The following is a 26,696-nucleotide window of genomic DNA, read 5'->3' on the forward strand; positions in this document are numbered from 1 at the left end:
GACAATCTGAATTATGGCAGGCGAGCTCAATGAAGGTAATTTGCTAAATGCATGTTATGTTCCGCATCTTTATGTTGGATTTAAGAATGTGTTCTCGACTTTTTGTAAACGTTGTACGTGGCGACATAATGTTTTTTTGGGGGTTATGTTTGTTGATTGAATTCAGACCAAGAGAACGCGGTGTGAAGTGTTCAGAGCCATATTATAGCCTACGATTCGTGATGTAACGATACAACCTGTCAACTTTAAGATAAACAGTAATATAGTAGATTTACTGAGAATTGTAAAATATAGGTTACTAGTCTGAGTATTAGATTACAAGTTTAGGAAGGGTGTTTAGTATAGTTTAGTTTATTAGGATCCCCATTAGCTACTCTTCCTGGGGTCCACATGAAACGTACAAATACATGACAAAGTACAGAACAGTAATAGACAAGAACAACATAAGATATTACATTCAATACAAAAGTGTAATTAAGGGTGGTTTGACCGATACCTGTGGTTTTTTTTACAGGGTAAACTACTGTACTGTTGCATTGGTCTGCTCAGTCCCATGTTCTCACCTGTTATGGATGTTACCTGTCCCATAGAATTACAATCTAGATTATATTTCTATGACCTGTTCAACTCGCGTATTCAACGTTCCATAGCATAGGACTAGCTTGGTTGTCGTCTCTGTTTAGCTATTATATTCCACTCCTTGCCTATCCTGACATTTGCCTAAGAGACTAGCCTTTCGGCAATCTTCGTATGAACATTCTATTATTAATGAGCTCGAGGAGATCAGAGGATTTGATCCGGATTCGATAACCCTCACAGCTATCATCCAATCACAATGTTTATGCAAATTAGACTGATAGGAAAACGTTCTAATGTAATTCATACATTTGTTTAGAAACATTTTAACATTGGGTATTCTGACCTAATACATTTAATTGTAAACATAACATTGGGCGTGGGGAGAACAGAGGATTCCCGTTTTACTTTTTTTTTATCAACATATTGGCAAATGACATGAGTGGAAAGTTAGCTAAAAAGACTGTTACCCAGACTAGCATAGGAAAGTTGTCGACAGTTTTGTATTTTTTATGAAAATGACATACAATTAAAAGTTTACTTTGTAAACATGTTTGCCAATACAAAAATACATTATTTTAAGCACTGTTTCGCCCATAGATTTACAGGTAACTGCCAAAATAATGTAAACACTTGAGTATATGAGGGATACAAAGTATATTGAAAACAGGTGTGGCTCCTGAGTTAATTAAGCAATTAACAACCGATCATGCTGTATAAAAATGCTGGGGGGCCATTATTTTGGCTACCAAGGCTATGCTATCGATTACAATGACTTCATCCCACAGGGCACAAGTGGCCACTGAATGGTTTGATGAGCATGAAAACGATGTAAACCATATGCCATGGTCTTCTCAGTCACCCGATCTCAACTGTGGTATCTAAATAATGATGCTAATTATGCTGTGAGAACAAGGAGTCCGCTTACACTGTACTTTGATTATAAAGGTTTATTATTTCAAAGGATTTCAGCGTAAGTTTACAGACATCTGCAGGCATCTGGAGAACAACAAACTCAAAATAATATGTTGTTCTGTCCTCCTTTGTTTTAACCGTGGTATTTATATCCTATGCCCTATGTAACATAATATGGGTGTTTTCCCATAAACCAATCCCAGGAGGCCACCTAACAGACTTCCTCTAACACACCATTTGCAAACATCAACAAAGTCATAAACTGTTTAAACACTACATATTTCCCCCCTTCGAGACTAATTAAGTCTCGAAAACAAAAAGAATAGGATTATGACAAATAACTATTTATCTTATTGAGTATCTTTAACAATAAACCAAAAAACACTTTTCTATGGAGTGTAAATACATTTCTATGAAATATGAACAAATCTTTATGGAGTGTGAGAGCGAAAAACCTGTCTGGCAGCTTTCTTTCCAAATATCCATCAATCAATCAAGACAGTAAAATTCTCTCACGGCCCCTCTGCCCCAGGCAACCACCTAAGTACTCCAGATCAATTCATAAATCTTTATCAATGCATTTTAAACTATGATGCAATTTGAATACACATGAAAGCCTCAGCAAACAAAATACAATCAAAAATGTCCACATTCAGGCTGGTCGACCCATCGGACCCTCCTGTGGATTCTCTCTATCCCTGCCTAGACCCAATATCCCTAAGCATCCACGAAATAAACAAAAACATCTGAGATCCCCACATGTACCCAATAACAGCAAATATCATTCTTCAAAAATTAATACAGAAAGAATATGACACAAATTATGTATTACACATGCAAATATGTCTATATATCATTGCAGACACTGGAATGTAGTCCACTACACTTCATCTCCTCAGCAGTGTCGACTTCCAATGCAACGTCGATGATGGAATCTGAACATTTCCACACCTTCCTTGTTCCACTTCCTCCAGTCCATTCATATTGTCCCTTCATATTGTCCATGTTTGAGTATTTGAATCCCCTCTACACATTCCCCCATATGCTTCTGGAAGAAAAGAAAAGACCAAACAGTATCTTTTGCAAAACAACACATTCAAATTAAAACATCAATATCAACTAAAAATGATATATAAAATGATATATAAAATGAATCACATTCCATTTCCCCCCTTTGATTCATCACAAAATACAAAATAATATTTAAAAACATGTGAAAAATGATCGGATATTCAAAATGGATATCTATCCATCAATACTCCATCCAGTCCCACTTGTTCATCTTCATCTAGATCAGTAACAGTTAACAACAGCATCTGAGTGTTTTCTCCAGGCATCACAACTCCAACCCATCTCAATATCATAGCCTTCGCAAAAGTCAATAACAAAGTACAAAAGCAAAACATCACACACAGCGCTATCAGAGCTGCTACTAAAATCTGAACTATCACTGCTCCCACTGGGCCTAACTGATCTTGCAACCAAGCCTTCGCTGACCATCCAGCTCTTTCAGATCTACCAAACGCATCCCTTATATTCTTCAATGCATCTATAACACTAGTGATATTATCGGAACTATCTGGGATCAAAGTATAACAATCATCCCCCGTCAAATTCATAGCCAAACATAAGCCACCTTGTTTTGCTAAAATATAGTCAAGAGCCATGTCATGTTTCAACAGCGTCAGTCTGTGACTTCTTTGAGTATTCGACAGAAGGTTAAACCCTCTTATCGTTTCATTTGCAAAACCCTGCAAAGTATAGGTAATATTATCAATATGATCTGCCAAAAATGTTACACCATACCATGGAAAAAGTCCCAGTCCCCACTTCTCTCCTAGACTTATCCTCCAATGGTAGGCTTCCAGACTATGAAATTTCGCCATGTCCCTTTTCACCCTATTTCCAAACCTAGATTCTGATTTATCTGTGTCCGGTGCTTCCCCTCTTTTAATGGTAAAAACCTCATATGGAAGCTTCAACGTCAACATGTAACAACATCCTGTCCATCCATAGGGTAAGAATATATACGCTTTATCACCACAAACCCACCAAATATCTCAAAGATTCCCAATAGTCACATTACCAGGCAAAAGCTGATCTTTCACCATCAAAGTCCTGCTCTTCTTACTAACTGGAACATAAAAAGTTACATTATATTTCTCATTACTAACCTTATGTTCATGCTTACCCAAAGTCATCATATAATCATCACAATCTGATATTCCCATAAACATACCCTTTCCATCATATGTTTTATTAGAACAAAAACAGCTTTTAGCCCTCACTGGTTTCACCTCCAATGTTTCAGGAATCACTGTTAACTGATTTTCCTTCCCATCTAACAAATTCACATAGAGTAATTCACTTAACCAAGAACACGTAAACCTAGGCCTAAACAAATGCTTCGACAACGACATTATTGTATATGTTAATGATTGTTGCTGATACAACAGCCATGATAAAGCATAAGATTGACACGTACTTGATAGAGGTTGAGCCACCGTCTCTAAGATTGAACCCCATGTGCCTGGTGCTGGAATTCTCAACAGACATGGACCCTCAAGATTCCTCACTGATCTTACAGAATGAGTTAACTGCTGGAACCAAAGATTCCTACCTGCCCATCCATCTTTAATTTGCAAAACAGAAGAATCAAATCCATATGCCTTCCATTTAGTTTCTCTCTTCCCTAACGAGCGGTATTGATCAGATATATCTTCTTGTCTTCCATTAAAATCAAAGAACTCATCCTGTACCTCCATGATAGTATTCTGCACTATTTCAGATTAATCTACATCATTCTCTACTACCATCTGCTCTCCTATTTCAACACTATCCTTACTACCATTGACAGCACTCTCCATCCGTATCATAAACTCCTGAGTCACTCTTGCTACATCCTTTAGTTTCAGAAAAGTTGTTGTTGGTGTCTGTGTCATATTTCCTAAATTTGTTATTGCCGTCGTACCATTAATCTCTTTCAAAGTTACTATTAAAATAGTTGCTTTAGTTGATGTATTAACACTCTTAACTATTTCCAGTGGGAAAGTGACAGATATCCTCTGTGTATTATTTACTGTTGGAGTGGCTACTGTAATATACTTCTCATGAACTCCTTTGGTGACTGTGGAAGCTTCAACAGACTTCAAATCTTCCATCATAAGCGTCACCTTACGAGTTACATAGCCTTTTAACCAATAACTCTTAACCGGAACAAATTTTAATGCTTGCACTAAATAAGTACACATATATTCTCCCTCATCTTTCCATGTAACATTATGCAAAATAAGTGAGCAATCACTCATACCCCTCTTCCACTTCATATCGTTGTACAAAATATACTTCCTTTGACTAGGGGGCACAGCTTCTACTTCTGGTCCTGATAACAACACTTCTTCTCCATAATTATCTCTCCACTTAACTCTAAATTTCCCTTCACCACTGTTCTCTCTCGTGCACTTACATTGGAGCTGAGCTGACTTTCCTAGAGTTACTTCAACCTTAGTTTTCTTAACTTTTTTAATCTGACTTTTTTCTCCTAACTTTTCAAAAACCATTTCACTGATTTATCCACAAATTCCTTTCCCACTAATTTTAGGATATGTGATCGGGTAGTCCCCACCTGCTTATGACTTCTTTACACAAGAACTTGGCAAACGACTGAGCATCTTTTAGCTTAGTTTGACATCTTATTCACCTCTTGGTGTAGGAATGTAACCATGAATAACAGTCACCCCCTGTAAACATTATTTTTCAGACAGATTATGCACCTTCCTATGATATAGTCAATCTGTTCAAGCAAATATGGTGCCCAAAAACCCTACTCCTTTGTGATCTTTCTCCTAACCTTAGCCTTCTTTAAAGAATCTTCACTGAGATTTCCAATCCAGAATACTAAAGACAAATCCATCTCTGTCATCATCAACAATTGGTAAACCTTTTCCTTTGGCACTTCTACCAGACAGCTGTCTGGGGTACATCTTATTGTACAGTTCAACTTACACAATGCATCTCTTCCCAACAATGCAATAGGTGTATGTTCTGATACCAGTATGGGTATTGTGATTTTCAGATTTTTATAGCAGAGCTCAATTGGTTCCGTAAGAGGAATCAGCTGTTTTACTCCCTCAAATCCGATTGTCCTAATTAGTTGATTGGACATAGGGAGATGTGTAGCATCTTCAGGCCGAACGCAGGTAAAAGCAGCTCCGCTATCCGCCATCACTTCCAATGGTCGGTTGTTTATTTTCACCTCAATTGTTGGATCTTTTTTTCCGGTCCTGATGCTACCAGCTGACACCCCCCTTTCGGATCTTCTGGGCACCCCTAGAATCCTTGCTCCTTGCCCCTATAAGGGTTCACCTGTCCTCCAGATGATCTTCACTGACCCCTGTATCTTCCTGTGAAATTCCCTCTGATGTTTCCTCCTGGCCCATTGCACTCACGGGCAAAGTGACCAACCTGTCCACAATTATAACACACTTCTGAAGATTGCTGGAAGTATGGCTTAAGTCTTCCTCCTCTTCCTCTTTCTAAGCCTTCTCGTCCTCTTCCTCTCCAATTCTGTGTCTGTCCAGAAACTGGCTGTGGATATGAAACAACTGGTACCGCTATTGGTGGCTGGTACAATTGCAGTTTGAACTGGCCCAGTTGAAGCTGTAGCAGTGATTGTTGATTTGGTGCACACTGATTCTTCATAACCAAAGCTTATTTCTTCTCCTTCTTATTCTCCCCCAGTTGTATTTGATTGAGTTTTCTGAGAGTTTCTTGGTCCTGTTCTTTCTGGTTGTGTTCCTTTTTCCTGTACAGATCCACTTGATGGGCTATATGATCTGTATAGACGCCTTTTGTCATGCTTCCAAGTCCAACCACCTCTGCCAGTTTGCTCCTTACTGGTGAGGGCAGTCCCATCTGCAGTTTAGCTCTCAAAATTGACTGCTCAATTTGACTCATATCTGGATCATTTCCGGTAATATTTCTCCACACTTGATGAACTCTTGACACATAGGCTCTCTGATTTTCTTGTTGTCCTAGTGGGTCAATCAGAATGTTGTCAGGATGCACATTTGTTGGAAACGTATCTTTCAGTGCTCTCCACAGCCGATTTCTACTTGCAGCCAACAATTCAGGGTCATTCACTGCAGTCCCCACATATCTATTGAGTCCAGCTCTCTGAAATATTTCTTCCATATCTGGAATCCCAAGGAGATTAGCCAAAAGTATCTTAATGTCTCCTATGGCTGACTGTGTTCCCACCGTAATTTCTTCCACAATTTTTTAATCCAAGGATATGCTCCATCTTGAAGAGTAGGCAGCTTCTCAAGTATATCTGACATATCGGTATTTTGAAAAGGCTTATATTCTAGGTTTTGACCTCGAATGATCACTGGCATCATCTTCTTACTGGTGCCCTCTTTCCTTGGCCTCAATGTATACTTTTTCTCCAATTCTTGGGATCCTTTTCTCAGCAGTTTTTTCTTCTGTATCTTCAGCTTCTTGAGTTGTTCTTCCAGTTCTCTTACTTCTTCTAAATTATTCGCTTTATCCAGGCATGATACGCATCGGTCTATATCTCTTTCTATTTCTTCTGTGCTAGTCATTGTAGGATAAAATCCTCTTGAATATGAAGCACCTTTAATCTCCAAATCTTTATCGCTGTCTTCATCTTCGCTTTCATCAGAACTAGAATATTTTGTATTCTTCTTCTTCAAACATCCATCACGCCTTCTTTCCGCTCTGGCCAACCTTCGTCTGATCACAGGGTCATATCCACCCATGATCTCTTCTGAATCACTCTGATCATCATCATCTTCAAGTTCCAACCTCCTGAAACTCACTCCACCCTTAGTTTCCAGACGTCTCGTTTTCTTCTTACTTTTGGAATTTGGATTCATCTTTATGGTCGTTTCTGCTTGTCCTCTCTCTATTATTCAATCACTTTCATTATGTTGATGACGTCAGGGTTAAGAGTCCCTTCCACTGGCCATGGTTGTTCAACGTCAGGCCAACATTTATTCAATTTTCCAGATAACCTTGCAATACCATTAACTAGAGGATTACTATTTTGTACTACATCAACAGGAGTAATTACTTTAATAGTTTTTATGTCATTTTTCCCCATTGTAACGACTCTTTTATATTCCTTTATTGTGAAATATTTTATTATTTTAGACTATATAGCTTATGGTTCCCTCCCTCCTCTTTTTTTTTTATATTTTTTATATTTTTAAATTAAACAATTAATTAATTAATTAATTAATCAATCAATATATGTATAATGTATTTTTAAAAAAAAACAATTTATTAATTAGTGGCAATCTTACCACATCCGATCAGGAAAAGTAAAGGAAAGTAGTCAACTTCAGAGCAATCCAAAAAAGAAAGACCTACAGTGGGGAGAACAAGTATTTGATACACTGCCGATTTTGCAGGTTTTCCTACTTACAAAGCACGTAGAGGTCTGTAATTTTTTATCATAGGTACACTTCAACTGTGAGAGATGTAATCTAAAACAAAAATCCAGAAAATCACATTGTATGATTTTTAAGTAATTAATTTGCATTTTATTGCATGACATAAGTATTTGATACATCAGAAAAGCAGAACTTAATATTTCGTACAGAAACCTTTGTTTGCAATTACAGAGATCATACGTTTCCTGTAGGTCTTGACCAGGTTTGCACACACTGCAGCAGGGATTTTGGCCCACTCCTCCATACAGACCTTCTCCAGATCCTTCAGGTTTCGGGGCTGTCGCTGGGCAATACGGACTTTCAGCTCCCTCCAAAGATTTTCTATTGGGTTCAGGTCTGGAGACTGGCTAGGCCACTCCAGGACCTTGAGATGCTTCTTACGGAGACACTCCTTAGTTGCCCTGGCTGTGTGTTTCGGGTCGTTGTCATGCTGGAAGACCCAGCCACGACCCATCTTCAATGCTCTTACTGAGGGAAGGAGGTTGTTGGCAAAGATCTCGCGATACATGGCCCCTTCCATCCACCCCTCAATACGGTGCAGTCGTCCTGTCCCGTTTGCAGAAAAGCATCCCCAAATAATGATTTTTCCACCTCCATGCTTCACGGTTGGGATGGTGTTCTTGGGGTTGTACTCATCCTTCTTCCTCCAAACACACGGCGAGTGGAGTTTAGACCAAAAAGCTCTATTTTTGTCTCATCAGACCACATGACCTTCTCCCATTCCTCCTCTGGATCATCCAGATGGTCATTGGCAAACTTCAGACGGGCCTGGACATGCGCTGGCTTGAGCAGGGGGACCTTGCGTGCGCTGCAGGATTTAAATCCATGACGGCGTAGTGTGTTACTAATGGTTTTCTTTGAGACTGTGGTCCCAGCTCTCTTCAGGTCATTGACCAGGTCCTGCCGTGTAGTTCTGGGCTGATCCCTCACCTTCCTCATGATCATTGATGTCCCACGAGGTGAGATCTTGCATGGAGCCCCAGACCGAGGTTGATTGACCGTCATCTTGAACTTCTTCCATTTTCTAATAAATGCGCCAACAGTTGTTGCCTTCTCACCAAGCTGCTTGTCTATTGTCCTGTAGCCCATCCCAGCCTTGTGCAGGTCTACAATTTTATCCCTGATGTCCTTACACAGCTCTCTGGTCTTGGCCATTGTGGAGAGGTTGGAGTCTGTTTGATTGAATGTGTGGACAGGTGTCTTTTATACAGGTAACGAGTTCAAACAGGTGCAGTTAATACAGGTAATGAGTGGAGAACAGGAGGGCTTCTTAAAGAAAAACTAACAGGTCTGTGAGAGCCGGAATTCTTACTGGTTGGTAGGTGATCAAATACTTATGTCATGCAATAAAATGCAAATTAATTACTTAAAAATCATACAATGTGATTTTCTGGATTTTTGTTTTAGATTCCGTCTCTCACAGTTAAAGTGTACCTATGATAAAAATTACAGACCTCTACATGCTTTGTAAGTAGGAAAACCTGCAAAATCGGCAGTGTATCAAATACTTGTTCTCCCCACTGTATAATATAGCAGCACTACAGCACTCACAAACCAATTGCTTAATAAGCACCCAATGACCTTAATTTTACAGAATAATGTCAGTACTCGATTCCCAACACAACTCTAATCAAACCCACTTATGCACAAAAACTCCAATATGCAATTACATCAATTGATCAGTCTGTTGCCAAGTCCCTGCCAAATTGTCACAACATGAAATATGCTAGGCACACAAAATATCCTGTATGGGAAGGTACGTTTTGTAAATAGAACAGTACTGGCCTTAATTTGACTTGATCGTTGCAGCACACCCTGTCACGTGATGTACTTGTCAGCACCTCCTCTCTCTCTCTCTGTCTCCTTCTGTCATATGAGAGACGAGAAGGAGAACAAAGAACAGACAAGAATTTAGTATTTTATGCACTCACTGAGTTATTTCAACCATTCAATATTCCTCTGTTCACATTCGCACTAAGAAATAAGCAAACAACTTAACTCAGGAATATTTATAGATAGCTCAATAACATTTTTATTTTTTTATTTTTTTTATCCGTCAACATATCTCTAGTTTATCAATTCAATAGGTCTCAAGCAAATAGTTTCATCGTTAAACAACAGCCGATTTAACAAACAGACTACACTATTAGTGTCTAAATCTCCCCCTTCTTCTCTGTCTGCTCTGAGTCTGCGTCTCCCAGCAGCTCAGTGCAGGCAGGGGAGTGGCATATTTGCTCTACGTAACTCTAAACTCATAAAATCCCACGCATGCGTAGTTCATTCACCAATGCGATTTTAGAGTGGAAGGAGCTCTCTCCCAGCTAAACAACAGAAAGTAGACAGACCAACTTTACCTCCGTTCTTTCCCCCAACAGACAAACAGTAACACTTAACAGAGCTCACAAACCAACACAAAACATAGAACACAAATCCTACTTTGAAGTTTCTTAACTTCACTTATCCTAATCTGCAGATTTATAGTTATTTTCTTATCCATTACAAAACATCTCTATACACTGTTAAAAACTCCTCCCTGTAGGCTCATGATATTCTAATAGTTAGTAAACGTTCTCTTTTTATAGAGACTCATAACATTTTTAACCTTAACGTCCTTCCAGGGGGCTCATATATAGTTAACAATTATTAACGTTCTCACCCACGGAGACTCATAAGATTTTTAACCTTAACTTACATATTTCCTTATAAAAACAAAAACCCCTGTCCTCAATATGTATATATCTCTAACATAAATCTTATCCTAACATGAGTCGACACACAGTTTAAACACAACAGAGACGTCTTTATTTTATTATTTTTCTCTCTCCCACACACACATACACAGTTTTTAAGAGGCTTTTTCCGTTCCTACGGACCCCTAAGGCAGTATTCTACCTCCATTGCGCCGTTTTTTCATTGTTCCTAAATTTATGCTACCACGAGTTCGCGGACATCCAATGAGCGGTTACATCAAACATATACTTCGTCAACTATAAGTTGAGCGGTAACTTGCAATAGAATGTATATACCACAACCTCCAGTCCCCGGGACTAACCTAAATTCACCTAATGTGCTTTTAGGATTTTTCGGCCCATCCTAATGATCGCCTCGTTTGAGGGCTTAACATAGATTCGCAATGTCCTAATTTGTATAAATTTTTCCTTGGCCTTATTCCTTCATTCTATTCTTCAATAGTTATAGACACTCCCCCCTGTTTGCGTTGTTACCAGCGCAAACAAATTTAGAAATTTAGAACGGACTCCTATCCCACAGCAAATAACAGCAAAATTGCACACATACAGTGGGGGGAAAAAAGTATTTAGTCAGCCAACAATTGTGCAAGTTCTCCCACTTAAAAAGATGAGAGAGGCCTGTAATTTTCATCATAGGTACACGTCAACTATGACAGACAAAATGAGAAATAAAAATCCAGAAAATCACATTGTAGGATTTTTAATGAATTTATTTGCAAATTATGGTGGAAAATAAGTATTTGGTCAATAACAAAAGTTTCTCAATACTTTGTTATATACCCTTTGTTGGCAATGACACAGGTCAAACGTTTTCTGTAAGTCTTCACAAGGTTTTCACACACTGTTCTGGTATTTTGGCCCATTCCTCCATGCAGATCTCCTCTAGAGCAGTGATGTTTTGGGGCTGTCGCTGGGCTACACGGACTTTCAACTCCCTCCAAAGATTTTATATGGGGTTGAGATCTGGAGACTGGCTAGGCCACTCCAGGACCTTGAAATGCTTCTTATGAAGCCACTCCTTCGTTGCCCGGGCGGTGTGTTTGGGATCATTGTCATGCTGAAAGACCCAGCCACGTTTCATCTTCAATGCCCTTGCTGATGGAAGGAGGTTTTCACTCAAAATCCCACTTCTGGTGTCCTTTGACAGCTCTTTGGTCTTGGCCATAGTGGAGTTTGGAGTGTGACTGTTTGAGGTTGTGGACATGTGTCTTTTATACTGATAACAAGTTCAAACAGGTGCCATTAATACAGGTAACGAGTGGAGGACATGGGAGCCTCTTAAAGAAGAAGTTACAGGTCTGTGAGAGCCAGAAATCTTACTTGTTTGTAGGTGACCAAATACTTATTTTCCACCATAATTTGCAAATAAATTCATTAAAAATCCTACAATGTGATTTTCTGGATTTTTTTTTCTTTTTAAGTGAGAGAACTTGCACAATTGGTGGCTGACTAAATACTTTTTTTCCCCACTGTATATATATATATATATATACACTACCGTTCAAATGTTTGGGGCCACTTAGAAATGTCCTTGTTTTCGAAAGGAAAGCATTTTTTTTTGTCCATTTAAAATAACATCAAATTGATCAGAAATATAGTGTAGACATTGTTAATGCTGTAAATGGATATTGTAGCTGGAAACAGCTGCTTTTAATGGAATATCTACAGAGGCATACAGAAGCCCATTATGCAGAGTTGCAAAGAAAAAGCCATATCTCAGACTGGCCAATAAAAATAAAAGATTAAGATGGGCAGTCTGCCATATGGCTTTTTCTTTGCAACTCTGCCTAGAAGGTCAGCATCCCGGAGTCGCCTCTTCACTGTTGACGTTGAGACTGGTGTTTTGCGGGTACTATTTAATGAAGCTGCCAGTTGAGGACCTGTGAGGCGTCTGTTTCTCAAACTAGACACACTAATGTATTTGTCCTCTTGCTCAGTTGTTCACCGGGGCCTCCCACTTCTCTTTCTATTCCATTCATGCTGTTCTGTGAAGAGAGTAGTTCACAGCGTTGTACGAGATCTTCAGTTTCTTGCCAATTTCTCGCATGGAATAGCCTTCATTTCTCAGAACAAGAATAGACTGACGAGTTTCAGAAGAAAGTTATTTGTTTCTGGCCATTTTTATCCTGTAATTGAACCCACAATTGCTGATGCTCCAGATACTCAACTAGTCTCAAGAAGCCTTTTTAATTGATAAACTTGGATTACCAAACACAACGTGCCATTGGAACACAGGCCTGATGGTTGCTGATAATGGGCCTCTGTACGCCTATGTAGATATTCCATTAAAAATCAGCCGTTTCCAGCCACAACAGCTATTTACAACATTAACAATGTCTACACTGTATTTCTGATCAGTTTGATGTTATTTTAATGTTTCAAAAACAAGGAAACTACCAGTCAAAAGTTTGGACACACCTACTTATTCAAGTTTTTTTTATTTATTTGTACTATTTCTTACATTGTAAAATAATAGTGAAGAAATCAAAACTATGAAATAACACACATGGAATCATGTAGTAACCAATAAAGTGTTAAACAAATGAAAATATACTTTATTTTTGAGATTCTTCAAATAGCCACCCTTTGCCTTGATGACAGCTTTGCACACTCTTGAAATTCTCTCAACCAACTTCATGAGGTAGTCACCTGGAATGCATTTCAATTAACAGGTGTGCCTTCTTAAAAGTTAATTTGTGGAATTTCTTTCCTCCTTAATGCGTTTGAGCCAATCAGTTGTGTTGTGACAAGGTAGAATGCAAGGTATACAGAAGATAGCCCAATTTGGTAAAAGACCAAATCCATATTATGGCAAGAACAGCTCAAATAAGCAAAGAGAAATAACAGTCCATCATTACTTTAAGACATGAAGGTCAGTCAATATGGAACATTTCAAGAACTTTGAAGGTTTCTTCAAGTGCAGTCGTAAAAACCATCAAGCGCTGTTATGAAACTGGCTCTCATGAGGACCGCCACAGGAATGGAGACCCAAAGTTACCTCTCCTGCAGTGGATAAGTTCATTAGAGTTACCAGCCTCATAAATTGCAGCCTAAATAAATGCTTCACAGAGTTCAAGTCACAGACACATCTCAACATCAACTGTTCAGAGGGGACTGTGTAAATCAGGCCTTCATGGTCGAATTGCTGCAAAGAAACCACTACTAAAGGACACCAATAAGAAGACGAGACCTGCTTGGGCCAAGAAACACGAGCAATGGACATTAGACCGGTAGAAATGTGTCCTTTGGTCTGGAGTCCAAATTTGAGATTTTTGGTTCCAACCGCCGTGTCTTTGTGAAACGCGGTGTGGGTGAACGGATGATCTCCGCATGTGTAGTTCCCACCATAAAGCATGGAGGAGGAGGTGTTATGGTGTGGGGGTGCTTTGCTGGTGACACTCTGTGATTTATTTAGAAGTCAAGGAACACTTAACCAGCATGGCTACCACAGCATTCTTCAGCGACACGCCATCCCATCTGGTTTGGGCTTAGTGGGAGTATCATTTGTTTTTCAACAGGACAATGACCCAACACACCTACAGGCTGTTTAAAGGCTATATGACCAAGAAGGAGAGTGATGGAGTGCTGCATCAGATGACCTTGCCTCCACAATCTCCTGACCTCATTCAAATTCAGATGGTTTGGGATAAGTCGGACCGCAGAGTGAAGGAAAAGCAGCCAACAAGTGCCCAGCATATGTGGGAACTCCTTCAAGACTGTTGTAAAAGCGTTCCAGGTGAAGCTGGTTGAGAGAATGCCAAGAGTGTGCAAAGCTGTCATCAAGGCAAAGGGTGGCTATTTGAAGAATCTCAAATATAAACACTTTTTTGGTTACTACATGATTCCATATGTGTTACTTCATAGTTTTGATGTCTTCACTATTATTCTACAATGTAGAAAATAGTAAAAATAAAGAAAAACCCTTGAATGAGTAGGTGTTCAATTTTTTTTGACCGTTAATAATTATTTATATATATATATATTCTAGACTCTGACATTGCTCATTCTGATATTTCTTAATTTATTCATTTTAATTATTTGGAATTTGTGTGTTTTGTATTGACTGTTGGAGCTAGAAACATAAGCATTTCGCTGCACCTGTGAGAACATCTGCAAAATATGTGTACTCGACCAATGCATTTGGTTTGTTTAGGTTAAATGAAATGGATTTTGCCATGATGTTTAACAACAAATCATGCAATTAATAAAAATGTCTATTCATCCAGATAAATCCATGCCTAATGGTTTGTGCTCCTCCTCTCTCAGGATCAGTTCCTCCATACTACAGGGAGGTGTATGAGGCCATCCGGAGTAAGATAGATGAACGGGTGCAGGTGGAGGTCTTCCAGAGGTTGCTCAGCAGGACAGATCTTCCCAGTGCTGTGCAGGGCCAGGTGAACACAAAACGTTTGCTTTACTTGTCACAGCTATGATTAGAATGCCCACCAAATGTGGAAAGGAAGTTTGTGGTTTGGTTTTTTAGGCTCATGTTTTTGTTGTTATGACACAGAAGCACAGACTGGTTTGTTATGTATTAGGGTTTTCTATCCGCTTCCCTTCTTGGAACTCCAAGAAAAGTGAACAAGACATTCTTCAGAATAGGATGTAGACACTAGACAGAAAATACTTGAAAAACATCTAGCGCTCTTTGATACAAACCATTCAACTCTATCCAAAGACCCTCTCAAGCCTATATTTGTTTTACCACTAAGTACTAAGGGGGTAATTACAATACTAGTTCCAACACCAGTTATTAGTAAGGGTGTTTTCTCCAAACTATCTCCTTGCTGCCTTTTAATTATTGGTATTTGCTTCAGGAAAGCTTACTCGAAAGTGATGGTATTTGAGGGGATGACGTTTAAAGGTTGTGTTATTAAGTGCACATGGACATGGAAAATATAATGTGTTACACATTATCCATGGAAACACTTCATAGATGTATTTCAGCTGAGGCCTCATGGTTCAGTTTGATGTGTCTTACTGTAATATATCATTACTAAAGTGTTTTCTGCATTTTCTTCTCAACCACTGCTGGATTTAGACCTTGGATTGAGCAACGACCTTTTAAGAGAGTCATATTATGTCCTTGTCTTTTCCAGATTGCTGAGCATGTTGACTACACTGATGGATTCTTAAGCAAGTTGTCCCTCTATAAAGCACTGGCGTTGATTGCACTTGCTCAGCAAGGAAAGCAACCAAGCCCGAAACTCTTGGAGAACTGCATACAAGGTAAGCCTTTGAACTAGTTGTTTTCAAGTGAGGACACCGTCGAAAATGTGTAGCTTAATGAGTAGCTTGACTGTTTAGTATCTAAGGTCAAGAACCCTTATGACTCCTATAAGTTCAGTTCACTATATATTTATTGTGTGAAGTTGAATATGCATGTGACAAGCTAAAGTACTCATTGCATTTGCACACAAAGCAAGCAAGTGTGCTGTGCCAAAAAGGTGGTCCTAGTTTTATCATAGTGTGTTGTATGTGTTGGCCGGTTTCCTCTAACCTCTGGGCATTGCGTCCGGGAATACACCAGCTCCCCTCCCATGTCTCTGTAAAAGACATGGCTCACAACCTTTCCCTGCCCTTTCTTTCCTCTAGAACAGCTCTGTGAAAATCACAATGAAAGTTACAGGAATAACTCTTCCCTCTCTCTCATGTACACTTGTATTTCTTGATTATATGAATCAATTTACTTTCACATTCTGCGGCTAGGTTTTTGTTACAGTGTACAGTACCATTAAGTTGGAGAGGAGGATGAGTCTTTGATTTTTCAGAGGTAGCCATTACTCCGAACGCAGCCCTGAGTTAGAGCTCTGTTCCAAAGCTCATATGATTATTTAGGGCCCTCTGTGTTATTTCAGGTGCTGCCAATATGGCAGCTGACTGCTTTCTGTGAAACTGATGTCATGTTTTCTCTGCTGAGCTATGGTAGAACTGGTTTCCTGGTTGTTGTAGGAAGTTGATTAACTCTGCTCATACCTCTCTGTGAAATGTGCAAGGAGGATTGAATTCAGGATCACATTAATCACACCCTCATCACTGTTGTTTGAAAGACTAAAGAGACGTTTGAGTTTATGGAGAGGCATTTATGCTTTCTGATGGCGTCAAGTCTAGTTTCCTCAATATTACGAAAGGTGTACTGCAGAGGTCGAAATTGGGACCTGTTCTCTTTACTATTTACAGTGGGGAAAAGTATTTAGTCAGCCACCAATTGTGCAAGTTCTCCCACTTAAAAAGATGAGAGAGGCCTGTAATTTTCATCATAGGTACACGTCAACTATGACAGACAAAATGAGAATTTTTTTTCCAGAAAATCACATTGTAGGATTTTTAATGAATTTATTTGCAAATTATGGTGAAAAATAAGTATTTGGTCAATAACAAAAGTTTCTCAATACTTTGTTATATACCCTTTGTTGGCAATGACACAGGTCAAACGTTTTCTGTAAGTCTTCACAAGGTTTTCACACACTGTTGCTGGTATTTTGGCCCATTCCTCCATGCAGATCTCCTCTAGAGCAGTGATGTTTTGGGGCTGTCGCTGGGCAAAACGGACTTTCAACTCCCTCCAAAGATTTTCTATGGGGTTGAGATCTGGATACTGGCTAGGCTACTCCAGGACCTTGAAAGGCTTCTTATGAAGCCACTCCTTCGTTGCCCGGGCGGTGTGTTTGGGATCATTGTCATGCTGAAAGACCCAGCCACGTTTCATCTTCAATGCCCTTGCTGATGGAAGGAGGTTTTCACTCAAAATCTCACGATACATGGCCCCATTCATTCTTTCCTTTACACGGATCAGTCGTCCTGGTCCCTTTGCAGAAAAACAGCCCCAAAGCATGATGTTTCCACCCCCATGCTTCACAGTAGGTATGGTGTTCTTTGGATGCAACTCAGCATTCTTTGTCCTCCAAACACGACGAGTTGAGTTTTTACCAAAAAGTTATATTTTGGTTTCATCTGACCATATGATATTCTCCCAATCCTCTTCTGGATCATCCAAATGCACTCTAGCAAACTTCAGACGGGCCTGGACATGTACTGGCTTAAGCAGGGGGACACGTCTGGCACTGTAGGATTTGAGTCCCTGGCTTTGTTACTTTGGCCCCAGCTCTCTGCAGGTCATTCACTAGGTCCCCCCGTGTGGTTCTGGGATTTTTGCTCACCGTTCTTGTGATCATTTTGACCCCACGGGGTGAGATCTTGCGTGGAGCCCCAGATCGAGGGAGATTATCAGTGGTCTTGTATGTCTTCCATTTCCTAATAATTGCTCCCACAGTTGATTTCATCAAACCAAGCTGCTTACCTATTGCAGATTTAGTCTTCCCAGCCTGGTGCAGGTCTACAATTTTGTTTCTGGTGTCCTTTGACAGCTCTTTGGTCTTGGCCATAGTGGAGTTTGGAGTGTGACTGTTTGAGGTTGTGGACAGGTGTCTTTTATACTGATAACAAGTTCAAACAGGTGCCATTAATACAGGTAACGAGTGGAGGACAGAGGAGCCTCTTAAAGAAGAAGTTACAGGTCTGTGAGAGCCAGAAATCTTGCTTGTTTGTAGGTGACCAAATACTTATTTTCCACCATAATTTGCAAATAAATTCATAAAAAATCCTACAATGTGATTTTCTGGAAATTTTTTCCTCAATTTGTCTGTCATAGTTGACGTGTACCTATGATGAAAATTACAGGCCTCTCTCATATTTTTAAGTGGGAGAACTTGCACAATTGGTGGCTGACTAAATACTTTTTTTCCCCACTGTATATACAGTGCCGTGAAAAAGTATCTGCCCCCTTTCTAATTTTCTCTACTTTTGCATATTCTTTATACTTAATGTTATCAGATCTTTAACAAAAAGCTATATTAGATAAAGGGAACCTGAGTGAACAAATAACACTACAATTACATATTTATTTCATAAATAAAGTTATGCAACACCCAATGCCCCTGTGTGAAAAAGTAATTGCCCCCTTACACTCAATAACTGGTTGTGCCACCTTTAGCACAACCATGAACCAAACGCTTCCTGTAGTTGTTGATCAGTCTCTCATGTCGCTGTGGAGGAATTTTGGCCCACTCTTCCATGCAGAACTGCTGTAACTCAGCGACATTTGTGGGTTTTCAAGCATGAACTGCTTGTTTCAAGTCCTGCCACAACATCTCAATTGGGATTAGGTCTGGACTTTGACTAGGCCATTCCAAAACTTAAAATGTGTTGCTTTTTAGCCATTTTTATGTAGACTTGATTGTGTGTTTTGGATAATTGTCTTGCTGCATGGTCCAGCTGCGCTTCAGCTCACAGACGGATGGCCTGACATTCTCCTGTAGAATTCTCTGATACAGAGCAGAATTCATGGTTCCTTCTATTACGGGATGTCGTCCAGGTCCTGAGGCAGCAAAGCATCCCCAAACCATCACACTACCACCACCATGCTTGACCGTTGGTTTGAGGTTCTTACTGGGGAATGCAGTGTTTGGTTTTCGCCAGGCATAATGGGTCCCATGTTGTCCAAAAAGTTATACTTTTGAATCATCTTTTGAATCAATCATAGAACATTCTTGCAAGAATCTTGATGATCATCCAGGTGCTTTTAGGCAAACTTGAGTCAACTTTTTGGACGACATGGGTGCCATTATGCTTGGCAAAAACCAAACACTGCATTCCACAGTTGACCAAGCTATGTTAGAGCTGCGATCTGATTTTGTTGCATTACAGAAAGCCCTTGTTGATTCAAAACTTGTACTTAATGCGGGCAAAACTAAATATATGTTGTTCTCTAAGATGAGCTGCATATCCACTAATTGGATGGTTCTCTCACCGCCTATAAATATCGGAGCGTTTGGATTGATAAAGATCTAACGTTTAAAAAACATACTGATTAGCTAGTTAAAAAGCTAAGATTTAATGTGGGCTTCTTTTTTAGAAATATATCTTGTCTCTCCATGAACAACAGGAAGCAGATTGTGCAATCAACTTTCCTGCCAGTTCTTGACTATGGTGACACCATTTACCAGACTGCAGTAGCCACTACTCTTAAATCATTGGATGCCATCTACCTTAGCAAGCTTCACTGACAGTTTTAATACTCATCACTGCATCCTGTATCAGAAGGTTGGCTGGACCTCACTAAAACCCTGTAGATCACTTAATTACTCCCTTATTCTTTACAAAGCTCTGCTCCACAAGTTTCCAACATACCTCACTTCCCTGTTGAAATATTAAAATATAAGATTCCAATCCCGTTCTGAAGTTAACTCTTGAGGTCCCAGTTGTCTCCACAAAGTTTGGTAAATTTGCTTTTAGTTTTAACGCACCACAGTAATGGAATACCTTACTAAACAAATTACACCTGGATTCCTTGGTGCCGATAGGGCAGTTTAAAACTCTGTTGTTAAATGAGTTCACTGAAGTGTGCAGTTGTTTCAATTGTCTATTATAACTTGTTGTAATAATCTTATGTAATGTAGTTTATTTTTTATCTTCTGTTGTTGTATTGATGACATTTTTGTCCTCAAGGATCCTTCAGATACTTGAATTCTCCCATTCACATAAAGGAGGTGAAATGTCAAATGTACACTGGAACATGCTTGCTTTTCCCACACAACATGGATGTGTGTAGTAACATTTTTTAATTCAAACCTGCACTACAGGGAATCATAAATGTTGTCTAATAGTTCAATACAGCTGGATGTGTACACTTTGTCTGTGAGCATAGCTGTGCTGATTGCCTTCTAGATAAATAAGTAGATGAGAGCATTGGTTACTCATGTTTGACTTGGTGTTTGTTTGAAAGAGTTCCCTAAGCCCCAACTTGGTGAGTTCAAGGACCTCCAGAATCTGAGGATGCAGCCAACTAAGGAGAGCCCCCTCACGGTGTCCCAGACCCTGGGCAAGCTGCTGGCCAGGGATACAGTCCAGGTGGAGCTAATTCCTGAGAAGAAGGGTCTGTTCCTCAAACACGTGGAGTACCAGATCACCAGCCAGGTGAAGGCTGCATTTAATTATATATGATCGTAACAAAAATGGGCTTCGTTAGAAGAAGGAAATTATTCATAGAAAAGGTCAAGTACATACTTTACCATGTATTTACCTTTTTACTTTTACTAGGAATTTTGATCATAACTCCAAAAAGCCAGTAATTCACTCTGGCTCTATTGCTGGCTCCTCAATTATTTCTGGATTTTTGGCTTGGTGAAACTAATGGCTTTAATCCACGTTATAAAGGGTCCATCTAAGAATTAATGTATACATACTGTACATTGCATCGTTTACACTTGATGCCTCAGCTGAACAGAGCTGGTGTTGTTTCTGTGCAGTGAGCATTCACAATCAGTATGAACCAAAGCCAACGCATGACAAACACATCCATTGTCAATATATTTGTTGAATTTACAACCCAAAGCATTATGTTATTTTGTACATCTCGGTTATTCACTGATAATGTTTGTTTTAACTTTTGTAGCATTTTAAGATATCCGTTTACCGGCGGTACAGTGATTTCGATGTCTTCCACGAGCTCCTGCTGCAGAGGTTTGCCTACAGAATGGTGCCTGCACTGCCGCCTAAGAGAATGCTGAAAGGAGGTATATATAGGATGTCAGTCAGAACATTTGCTTATTAGGAGGAGAGTGAGGCTTTGATCTATAGATAATAGTGTTCCAATCTGCATCAGAGCTGGGGTCCCGCTGCCCCAAGGGAACTCCAATGGTATTAATCCAACTTCACTCCGTGTTCCTACAGCAGATATGAACTATGTCTTTATATTATCATTATTAAATACAAATGTTATTACTTTATGACTGTATTCAGGGTTGGGCGAATAACTTGAAAAATGTAATCCGTGACTGATTACAGTTACATTATAAATAAAGTAATCAGTAAAGTAATCCTTTGGATTTCTCAAAATTAGTAACCTAATCTGATTACATTTGGATTACTTTTGCATTACTTTCACTTCTAACACCCAGACATATTTTTAAAATGCTTAAAAATATAGCTTTTTTTTTTCTTTTTTTACATGGGTATTTCCAAGAAATAAATAGTTTATTCTAACATCATGTTCAAGCACAAATGCATGATTCCAGATATTTTTATGTGCAACCTAAACCAGTGATTGTCATGAATTTGGGGTTTGGCAACTAGGCAATTGTTGTTATTATTTTACTATGAAAATATGGTTCCAGAATTTTCATATTTATTTTGTTCAATAGATAATTATTTGTCTACATCTTTTTGGGCACTAATATCATATAGGCTAATTTATTTGGGACTAATTCCCCAACTGAGAAAGTGGTTAGCTAGATTGCTAACTCAAAATATAGCCTATTATAATCCCAGTTATATGTAATCCGTTATTACCCAACCCTGACTGTATTACATAAAACTGTAAGACATCATCTGTTCTCTTTTACGGAAGCAGAACAACTGATTATTTTGGCTCTTTAACTGACCTCTGTCTTTCTACAGTCCTGACCTCCATGTCTGAGCGGGACTTTATAGAGGGAAGGCGGCGTGCTCTGGCCCGGTTCATCAACCTAGTGGCACGACACCCCTTCTTCTCAGAGGACGAACTGGTCAAGACCTTTCTCACCTTCAACGGCTCGGTATGTCTCTGCTACTGAAAAGACCACCTTGCATCATCTCTGCTAGTTGTCTTCGCCAAGATCACTTGTTATTGGGTTTGCCACGTACTGCTCACACAACTTTACTCTCTCTCTCTCAGGACGTTCAAGTGAAAATGCGTGATGCTTGCAAGAAAATGGGAGATGAATTCATGACGAATAGAATGGCAACTCTGGCAAAGGTTTGTGTTGTTTCTATTATGAAATACTTGATCAAATGACTTAGCTATTTGAAATCCTACTGAGATGCAGCAGTGTGAGTCTTTGTACATCTGTGCAATAGGAATATCTACCAGCTGATATCCAGGCCCAGTTTTCATCAAGCAGGGAACTGATCAAGAATATCCACAACAGCTTTCACAAGCTGCGGGACCGGGCAGAGAAGATGGCCGAGCGCTCCAAGGAAAACGCCACTGATTTGCTAATGTTTGGAAGGGAGCTCAGGTACAGAACTCAGCATTTAAGGGCATAAAGCGCTCTTTCTCTATCGCCACTCTCTACACAAGTGTTTTGGCCCAAGGAAACGTATTATGTTAGCTATCCCACCCATACAACGTTTGTGGGGGGGGGTTTGGGGAAGAAAATGTTGGCAATTGTAAAGGATTTGTTTTCTTTTCCTTTTCATGGTTCTCACTTCAAATCGTTTTTGTCAGCCGAGACACAGTACTGGTCCAGCTTCACTAGATATGCTTTCTGTTGCAGTACACTGGGCTCCGATGGTTCACCCATTCCCTCTCTGGCCTCATCCCAAAGCACCTGGAGCATTCTCCGTCAGTCTCTGAAAGGCCTTTCCGTGGAGTTTGCTCTGCTAGCCGACAAAGGTGCTCAGCAGGTACAATCCAGCCCACTGTATACATACCACCTGCTCTACTGTGCTATTGCCAAACTCTACCTGCGTGCAAAACATAATAATTTATTCATTGATATCTTAAGGGGAGGAGAGAAGAGGACGATGTTGTGGAAAAACTGAATCTATTCTTGGATTTGCTGCAATCATACAGAGTAAGTTTGTTTGAGAAATGAAAAAATGCAGTTACTGAAGAACTATGGAACAACATGTTAAAACAATGTTACTAGTGTAATTACAAATGTACTACACATGTATAAGAGCAACTTAATTTAGAGTGTTACCTATATATCTTTGTCCCGTGTGGCTCAGTTGGTAGAGTCATTTCTTACCCAGTGTGTGTGTGTTGTGTTGTGTTCCATAGGATCTGTGTGAGCGGCATGAGAAGGGAGTATTGCACGAGCACCAGAAAGCGCTGCAGAAGTATGGTATGATGAAGAGGCAGATGATGAGTGCCACAGTGCAGCCCAAAGAGCAGGTGTCTGTGGAGCAACTGGAGTCTCGCATTGTGCAGGTTTTCTTTCTCATTCATTCTCTCTTTCCCTTCCCCGTTCTCTCTCTCTCTCTCTCACTCACTCTCTTTCACTCAGTGTGCCTGAAAATACTTCCTCATTCACTCAGGGTTGTCACACGTCAAATCAACACTGTTTTGACATTATTAATACAGCTTTGTCAGCTTCATAGCACCCCTGCCAACATGAACACTATTCAATCTTCATTATGCTGAGACCAAACATCACAGGCCAACCCAACCTCCCTCGGAGAGACTGTGTCCTCTCTGACATTGAGAGGAAGGAGGGAACAGCATTTTCTCATATGCCATCATTGGGGAGTTGATTGATACCCTGGTATAAGGATTGATATCCTGGTATATCCTACCACATTTCTCATACTAAACCATCTTAGGACGATATTGCATTTGACAGTTGGGCATTTCAGCCTTTAGAATGGATCTCATATGTCATGTTTTTCAACACACTGACTCCTACAGACAAGGCCATGACAGCATAGTCTTATGATCAATGACTTTGTTCCTCTTGATAACCATCATATGGTTGTGGTTTGTGAAGTAATGGTTTGTATCCTCCCCTAACAGCAAGAGAACGCCATTCAGACCATGGAACTGCGGAACTACTTCTCCCTGTTCTGCCTTCACCAGGAGACTCAGCTCATCTTCACTTACCTGCCCATCACCTCTCACATCCTGGGAGCCTTCGTCAACTCACAGGTCCAAGGACACAAAGAGGTGAGACTCACCTGGAAATATACAGTGTCATGCATGGATTTCTAAGGATTGAGTTGAAGCAGTAGAGGTCACAGTTCATTAGGGGTGTGTGTGGATTGTAACTAGAATTGTAATATTTAATAGATACACAATTATAAGATGATCGTCTTGGAATTTTGGTCAGAGGATGCTTTCACTATAACAGACTTTTTTGTTTGTTCGATAACTAGATGGGTGCAGTGTGGAATGATCTCCAGCCGAAGCTTGGGTGTCTCTTTGGTGTCAATGGAATGCAATCCCCTCCTCTTACACCCAAGTAGACTCCCATGCTCTCTCAACAAACAATGAAGATGCTGCTTTGCAAGCCAAGATACAGTCAAAGTCTCAGAATGTACTGATGGTGAACTGTTTTCATAAAACCTTGAAAAACACTACAAACTGTGCCTTAAGTAACAGTGGTGTGGTGGAGGGTAAACGCAAGTAGCCTAATGCAGTTTACTCACCTTTTTTTCTTTATGGAACAGTTTATCCACCTTTTGCAGAAAAATGCATTGAAGTATAGGGAGTGTTACTTTTTTCTCTGCTACTGGTGATCAGTTTACCCGCCTTTTTTTTTTACCACTGCATCACTGATTTCAATGAATGGATGTGGTCTGCAGCTCATGATAAATTATACTGTATGTGCATCCTCATTAGGGATGTCACAGAGGTTGATCAAAGGAGCTCATTGGGAAGTGGAAGAGTGCTTTGAAGAATGTGTGGTGCTGATGCTGCACCATCGTTGATGCTGCTTTGCTGTACGAGAAGAGGACAATATTGCTTTCATAATTGATATACGGGGAACGTTTTGTTGAAAAGAAATCCACAAAAAGCTGGACCTTTCTGTGTTATTTTGTAGCTCACTGCCTTTACCATATGAGGGACTTCTTACCTACACTTCTTGGAGGATTATTCAGCTATGTTGAGGTATAATGTAGTGTCTTATTGCAGGCAGACAAATGTAAGAATGTATGTGCATGTAAGAAAACACTAATTAAGCTGATTGAAGATGTTGCCACACAGGGAAGATGTGTTTCCTGGCCGCAGCCAGGGGGTGGCAATATACCCTTTGTGTTTAAAATTACTAGTGTAAATGTTTAAGATGTTTAGAAAGATTCTAATCAGGGAACAGACTCATTTCCAAAAGACAGGCAACCCAATATATATTTAAGGAAATGTAGTAGCAGCATGCTATTCAATGGTTTGTTATAAAGTACAACATAGGTATTAATCATCCTACTGACCACACTTGTGCAATTGGGCTTGCTAGCTTGTTGTCTTTAAATTCATGCAAAGGACTTCAGATTCTTTGCTTCAATCGAATCTTAGTTGCAATACTGTGAAAAGCTACTTCAGTTTCTACGCCTGAGCCGAGCAAGCTATTAAGAGGAAGAAGAGGTTTGATCAAATTAAAATAATGTGTGATTTATGGCTGTTATAACACTCCACGTGAACATACCAAAGAAACATGCTACAGTGCCACATAGTCATTAGTGTAATTATCATGTAATGTTTTATTTCAGGTAGAAATTAAATGTGCTCTGTGTTAATGCTTCTAACCTGTTTGCAATGTTTCAGTTTCAATTAAGATATGGTGGTTCAGTGTTTTCTCAATGTAGATTTAAATAAAACTAGATTTAATATTTTTCTTTGTGTATGTAATATTCTGATTTATCTTGTCCGCTTTGTCAAGAACACACCCAAAGATTTATCTTGTCCTTTTATTCAAAGGTATACATTACGATTCCATGTCTAAAGAATAAGATTGTTGGTAAAGTTTGTCATTATTTTATCTGATTAAAAGTTAAACCAGCAATTTTTCACTAACAATTGAAGGTTTACGTAACCACCCTCTTCTTGCAGGATGGGCAAATTGCATGTGTTTTACACGTAATGAATGTACATGAATGAGGCTGTGTAAGAAAACAAAATGTATCCCTATTACAACTGAGTAATATTAGAGAGCTCCGGGGCAATACATTGTTATTCTATGCATTATTTTTAGTCTTCTCTGTGGAACTGTTAATTGGTTCCTCACAAGTTCGTATTATTATGTCATGAGCTTATTTTTGGCAAGTCTCAGATAAGAGGAACAAATGTTTTATATGATCTTTGAGAAAGAAAAGCGGAACTAGGTGAAGGATGTAGATACAGAAAAGTTTAACTATTGTACAGTTTTATGTTGAATCTCACTTGACATTAAATAAAAGGTATCAGATACCGGCCTCATTATTACCCTTATGATACTAAATTGAA

General features: G+C 39.5%; 1 protein-coding gene across 1 annotated transcript; it reads left to right on the plus strand.

The window, feature by feature from the left end:
* On the plus strand, positions 1–26,671 carry LOC121550609 (sorting nexin-8-like). The gene is made up of 13 exons (XM_041862937.2): positions 1–35; positions 14,984–15,111; positions 15,817–15,946; positions 20,502–20,692; positions 21,171–21,291; positions 22,175–22,311; positions 22,431–22,511; positions 22,613–22,773; positions 23,032–23,161; positions 23,263–23,331; positions 23,541–23,690; positions 24,273–24,422; positions 24,632–26,671. Exons 1-13 carry the CDS (start codon positions 14–16, stop codon positions 24,719–24,721), a joined length of 1,560 nt encoding a protein of 519 aa, XP_041718871.2. The 5' UTR covers positions 1–13; the 3' UTR covers positions 24,722–26,671.
* Positions 26,672–26,696: the final 25 nt, after the last annotated feature.

Source organism: Coregonus clupeaformis, chromosome 35 (assembly GCF_020615455.1).
Source record: "Coregonus clupeaformis isolate EN_2021a chromosome 35, ASM2061545v1, whole genome shotgun sequence".
NCBI lineage: Eukaryota > Metazoa > Chordata > Actinopteri > Salmoniformes > Salmonidae > Coregonus > Coregonus clupeaformis.

What these genes read in the sequence shown, in the direction of transcription:
- LOC121550609 (XM_041862937.2), top strand. Translation starts at nt 14, where the DNA reads ATGGCAGGCGAGCTCAATGAAG. An exon ending in CTTGGAGAACTGCATACAAG is followed by an intron (nt 15,947 to 20,501) that starts GTAAGCCTTTGA and finishes TTTGTTTGAAAG; the next exon opens with AGTTCCCTAAGCCCCAACTT. An exon ending in GAATGGCAACTCTGGCAAAG is followed by an intron (nt 22,512 to 22,612) that starts GTTTGTGTTGTT and finishes TCTGTGCAATAG; the next exon opens with GAATATCTACCAGCTGATAT.